This window comes from Amia ocellicauda, chromosome 23, assembly GCF_036373705.1.
Source record: "Amia ocellicauda isolate fAmiCal2 chromosome 23, fAmiCal2.hap1, whole genome shotgun sequence".
NCBI classification, from domain to species: Eukaryota; Metazoa; Chordata; class Actinopteri; order Amiiformes; family Amiidae; genus Amia; species Amia ocellicauda.
The window spans coordinates 5089559-5095558 of record NC_089872.1 but is presented as its reverse complement, the minus strand read 5'-3'; the positions used below and the strand labels follow the sequence as shown (position 1 = coordinate 5095558).

Below are 6000 nucleotides of genomic sequence, written 5' to 3'. Positions count from 1 at the left end.
GGACACTGGAATCTCCTGCTGCTCCAACACACCATCCTACACAGTGAAGCGCTCTTAATGTCACCAGGTGTTCACTCGCACCACTGATGCCTCCTGACAACTTTTCTATTATTCAACAGCAACGGAGACTGCTAGATCTGCAGGGGGAAGCCACTTACGTGTTCAGGTTAAATGGACCCGTCTTTTTTTCTTTCATGTATTCGAATGTCCAGTAAAAGCCAGCCATGTCACTCTCCAGGGGACAGCCTCGGCAGGGTCTTTATTAGAGATTCACAGAGCACTGGGGAAGCCCCTGGAGAGGGCATGGGGATGAAAGCATGAGTCATTATCAAGGTAATCTGCATACTGACAGACACTGCAAGCAATCCAGGAGATCTCTGGTCCTGAAACCCTCTGAACAACTGAGTCCTACAGGAAGCAGGCAATCAAATCTAATTATACAGGAGGTTATTTTGCATTATGTTCCCATTTTGGCCACTTGAAAAATGAAAAAGATCACCAACGTCCGAAATGTTACTTATTTTAAGAAGAAATGTAAAATCAGAATAATCAGAATTACAGAAAACATACCTCCTGATCTGCTGGTCTTAGTTAGGGAATGGATATTAAATAGACTAAATGCATCTTTCGCAACAGTTATGGAAATATGACTTCACTTCTGTCCTGTGTTCCTTAACAGTTCCTACACAGTCAACAACAACAGGCATTTAGGAGAAGCCTCTCAGGGTGTAATAAAAGATGAAGGAAAAATTGGACAGCCTTTTTAGGGTGAAAGACACTTAGCCAAGGGTCCAGTTACAGAGAGCCATAAGAGAAAAATGAAAGATGTGGTTTCAATATAAATATATTGATAATAAATACTCTGTGCCCATGATGAGCCATGGACGAACACAAACAACCAAACAAACAAGCAAAGCAAAGACAAAATAAAATCCAGATGAGGAATAAAGCTGCCATACAACCCAGTCCTTTGCTTCCATTTGCCAACAGCTCGGCAAGGGTGCCTCATTTAGTTTCCCACAGTGAGAGAAACGTCCCTCCTTCCTGCGTTGCAATACTCTTTTCAAATGAAAACCTGGGGGACGAGGACGTAGGAATTGATCCAAAAAACTGCAGCAAAAGTCCAAAGGAATGATCAGCCCAGGGCGTGGGACCACGGACCCCGTTTTAGTGCTGAAACAACAGGGAAAGGGCAGCGGGCAGACGTACTGCAGAGGAAGAGCTTCAGCACAGCGCCTGTCCTAAACGGCTGCCTCCACAGCGGGATGTTTCTGCCACGGCCAAACGTGCCACTCAGAACCAGTCACCACATTCAGTCTCTGTCATACCCTGAGCTGTGCGGCGAGGTCCAGGTTCACGTACGCATGCACAACGGCATACTAAAAATAAATACAGAGATGAAGCCGTGATAAAACATTAAGGAGAAGAAAAAATTGATTGGGGGGGGTGGAGAGAGAGAGAGAGAGAGAGAGAGAGAGAGAGAGAGAGAGAGAGAGAGAGAGAGAGAGAGAGAGAGAGAGAGAGAGAGAGAGAGAGAGAGAGAGACACACACACACACACACACACACACTAGTGGAAGTTACATAAAAGGCATTGAATGAAAGTATGTTCAAAACTCCCCAACCTCTTTGGGTCCCTGTCTTTTTTTTTTTAATATACAAAATACTGTTTTCATCTTATAAATGTAATGCACATGATTTTTTTTAAAGGCAGACTGCTCTTATTTGGTGCATGCTTATGGTTGCTGTCCTTGATGAGGGTCTGTTGGCACAGCCTGGGATGGACTGAGCAGAATTTCTCAAGGTGGTGGCTCAAAGGGAGTGAGGGGATCAGCCAGCAGCATAACTGCTCAGGAACGAGTAAAACATGGGCAGCTTCATCCTCTGCTGGTCTCTGCGACACCAGGCGATCACGGTGCCCTCGCTGTTGGCTGTATAGAGGTGATGTCCATCACAGGAGAACGTCAGGCTACAGGGTGACACCAAGACACATCAGATCAAATCTGAGTCGTGCACACAGCTGAGCAACATTTCAATAGTTAATCTATGTCCTTATAAATATTAGGATCATGTGACCATCATATGCTTGATTGTGGCCTAGCACTAAGCTTGGACCAATTAGAAAAATGAATGATGCTAGAAGAGGTCTCATCTAGCACTTTAAAACTAAAATAAAACTAATTTATTTTTACCTCCCCGATATCGGAAATCAGCAACTGTTAAGGAACTTGGCTCATAGTGATATGGGAGGGATGTCGACAGCATCCATGCCTCCTCTGAAAACCTGCACTCTCAGGTGGTGTGTCTTTAAAAGCGGAAAGTCCTCAGTGCATACTGCAGAACTATAGCCTAATAGCCTAACTACAGTAAACAAATAGCCTAAATACAACATTACATTAAAAGTAGTTTTCCTCTCATGATTTGGACCAAACAAGTAAAACCTGCATGATTTTGTGAAGCTCTCTCATCTTGCCAGGAGCAGGAGTTGCTCTCATTGCTTCTCAAGAATGCAGTGATCAATACACATTCCAGTGATACATCGTCAATCTGAAGAGCTAATCCACTCAAATCAAGGTCATGTTAACCCCATTGCAGTGGAAACCAAAATCTGGATTATAGAAGAATGTTTTCATGCAGCTCTAAAGAAAATCGAATCATGCCTAAGGCCACGAGCACATCTTTCACATACACCTCACATCCTATACTATCCACATTTTAACCATCAGGTTACACAGTGAAAGTGATAAAAAGTAGTACTGCAGGAGCTAGCTATTCGTTTCCCCAATAACAACACAGTGAATCTGTATGTGTGCCAAATAAGTCGTTGGCTTTGTGAACTGAAAATAGTCCTTGTCTAGGCAGTCTGAATATTTACTTTTGATTTTGTAATGAAGGGAGTTCATTTGATATTAAAAAAGGTACAAAATTGGAGTGGAATGGAGTGGGAATGCTGCCTGAATAAGGAATAAGAGATATGACATAAAAAGCAATACTGGGCATCAGACAGCGTTAATTGACGAGGTAAGCACCTCTGTTCATAGGGCCTGTTGCTGTGGGAGACACTGGACAGTGGAAACTGGAACCTCCCCTTTTGTCACATAAAAACAAGCAGACTAATTAGATCTTTCATCCTCAGTGTGAATTAATCTTCCTTTACTTACACAGAGGCACCTGAGCTGGAGAAAAGCTCAAAGACCAGTGTTCATGGTACCACATCACACATCACACATGGGGCCTAGCCATTATTGTGCGTATGGTAATGATATCAGGATGAATCCAGTTGCCTTTGAAGTTGTTGGGGTGGAAAAAAAATTATGACAACCAACAAGAAAAGCACAAGGAAAATAATAATTTGTGAAAAAGAATAATCAAAAGCTCTACCTGATAATAGGTTTGTTTGATTTGGGGAAGGTGATTTCTCTCACTGGCTTCAGATCCCAGGTGCTCCACAGTCTGCAAAACAAAAAGATTCAAAAGGTCTAATATTTTACCACAGATTCGGGCCCTATTTTGGTTTATGTGAACGCACATTCTACCCTCCAATTAATATATAACCATCCTACCAGTACATACAGCACCTATTAAATACACCCCCTGTCATTGCTTAGTTTGACACACCCCTACCCCTCCCTATCCTAGACAGTACAGGGCCAGGTCATAAACTCTGATGTTCAAGACTATGGGTCAAAACAAAGAGACAAAGCGGTGAAGACAAATGGTTTCCCATACAAAATGGAAAACACTTTCTGGAAGGAAGTTTTTATTCAGACAATACCATTTAAAAAATATAAATAACAATTCTCCATTATCATACTCATCTTGAGTGCAACAGTATCATCTATAAAAATTATACAATTCTCATTATTCACCAAAGCTACTTAAATGTTTGTTTACAGTTGCATTTCAAACTGATTAATAATGCTCTAATATCCACTGGTGAAGCTTTACTCTGCATGCGTAAGCATATGCGTGTGCGTGTGCATGGAGCAGTGAGGACGGAGGGACATTAGAAAAAAACTAAAAACAATGCAACTGTGTGTCTTGAACAGTTCACCAGCGAAACACAGTCTGAGAGTGTCACCGTGTCATCCTGCCAGCTGGTTGTTTCAGTTTGTTTTTAGAAGACATTCATCTAGCGGCAGGAATCACTTTCCTCGACTGTAAAACTGGTCTCTGCCGCATGTTACAGACACACTTCACAGAGGAAAAATGACGATGAGGTTACTAAAGCGAGTGAGTCACAGAGTATCGGAAAAACTAATTATGGAGTTCTAATTAAATCTAGAAAAAAGGCCCAGCTCAACTGAAAGCCTAGATTCTTCCTACAGCACATTAACATGTCATTACTCTAATAGGGTTAAGGGCAAATTATTATTTCACATAATATATCACCATATTAAATAGAGTAAATTAAAATAAATAAATAAATAGCCCAATAAAAGTGTCAGTCGATTCACACAGCCCCCCATATAATATAATTGGATCGGTGGGCAGCTCATAAAACAATCCTGAAATGTGATTTTGTCTGATGTCTCGAAAGAAGAGCAAAGGGAAGCTGGAAGATTGAGAGTGTGTGGTTCACCGTACTCAACTGCAAAATATAGCTTTGTAGAGACTACCCAAGTAATGTGTTTGGATATAAATTCTTACAGCTGTAGCGCTGATGCCGGCAACATCAATGTGACAATTAAAATTCACCCACCAGCCTGTGAAGCACATTAATAAAAACCCAAACTAAATGTTGCTGCTTCTGAAACTTTCTTCACAGAATACCCTTCCATTTTTAAATGGTGGAAAGTGTGTGTGGTGTCCCTTGGGAGCTTTGCATGTGCCTCTGTACTTTTTCAGTTGCATTTAATGTGTAAAGTAATGATAAAAACAGCTTGATTCGACTCCTCTCTACTACCACTGCTAGGATGAATCAGTGGTAGGTGTACTTCAAAAATATATTAATAAAAGAGAATAGTTTCAAACATTAGATTGTTTCATGAACAGCACTGTTTAAATAGAGAATGAGTGCGGATGCGGAGCTGGGAGATTGAAGCAGTGTACATGCCCGTATAAAAGGGAAGGTTGGTATACTAGGCTAAAACCAAGGGATAGTGGAGGAAAGCAAGCGAATTTGAAAGCTTTACCAAGGAGGACAGGAGAAGAGGAGGGAAGGAGGAAAAGAGGAAAGGAGGAAAGGAGAAGCCCAGCAGGAGGCTGCTTGCCTGACGATGCCGTTCTCCAGGCCGCCTGCGATGACATTCACAGAGACGCCCTCGGGCTGGTTGGAGAAAGCCACTGAGCAGATGATCTCCCTGCAGTGCACGTGGCCAATCAGGTCTCCGTTCACCGTCCACAGCCGCAGGTCACTGCCGCCCCCCACTGCAGCACAAGACACAAATGTCAATGTCAGTTTTCCAGCTGATATTTTTTTTTACGAAGCTAAGAATGTATTTTGAGATGCTCTGGGGTTTGTTGCTGCTGAGTGCATGCTTGTGCAGTTTAGCGCTTAGTCCCTTTGTCCAGGGGTGTCCAGCCCTCCTGACATCTGGACACATTCCATTCTGATCAATTAAGCAAGTGTTTTAACAAATTCAGTAACTTAGAGCTAATTTGGAAAACACAAGACAATATCAAAGACATGATTAATTAATCAATAACCTACAGTCATTGGCCAAATCTATAGAAATAGAGGTGACCTATACAATTTACTGGATTAGGGCTCTTCAGGATTGAACTGGCCATGGGAAGGTGAGTGAAAACAAAGAATATGGGCGAAGGTGGTGGCGGTGCCAGGCTCACCCGAGTCGCACACAGTGGCGATGTCTCCCGTGGTCTCACTGGCCGAGACCGCCGTTACTGGACTTTTATGTCCCGTTAGACTCTGGACGTAACAAAGCCTGCCAAGACAAATCAAAGAAGCAATAATAATGAGGGAGGAAAAAAGTAGCAAAGTAAAAGCTCTTTAACCAGCAAACATTTGCCTTCAACTATAACTCTCCCTAATGGAAAA

The 6000-nt window shown here is 42.3% G+C and overlaps 1 protein-coding gene across 3 annotated transcripts in view; it reads right to left on the bottom strand.

The window, feature by feature from the left end:
* Positions 1–1535: 1535 nt before the first annotated feature.
* The window catches only part of lyst (lysosomal trafficking regulator), an 88125-nt gene continuing 83660 nt past the window's right edge, over positions 1536–6000 (bottom strand). For all 3 annotated transcript variants that reach the window (XM_066697127.1, XM_066697128.1, XM_066697129.1), the window contains 4 exons: positions 5790–5887; positions 5213–5369; positions 3381–3452; positions 1536–1968 (listed from right to left, as the gene is read on the bottom strand). In XM_066697127.1, the coding sequence (XP_066553224.1) occupies positions 1830–1968; positions 3381–3452; positions 5213–5369; positions 5790–5887 (466 nt within the window). In that variant the 3' untranslated portion in view covers positions 1536–1829. The remainder of the gene's footprint in view (positions 1969–3380; positions 3453–5212; positions 5370–5789; positions 5888–6000) is intronic.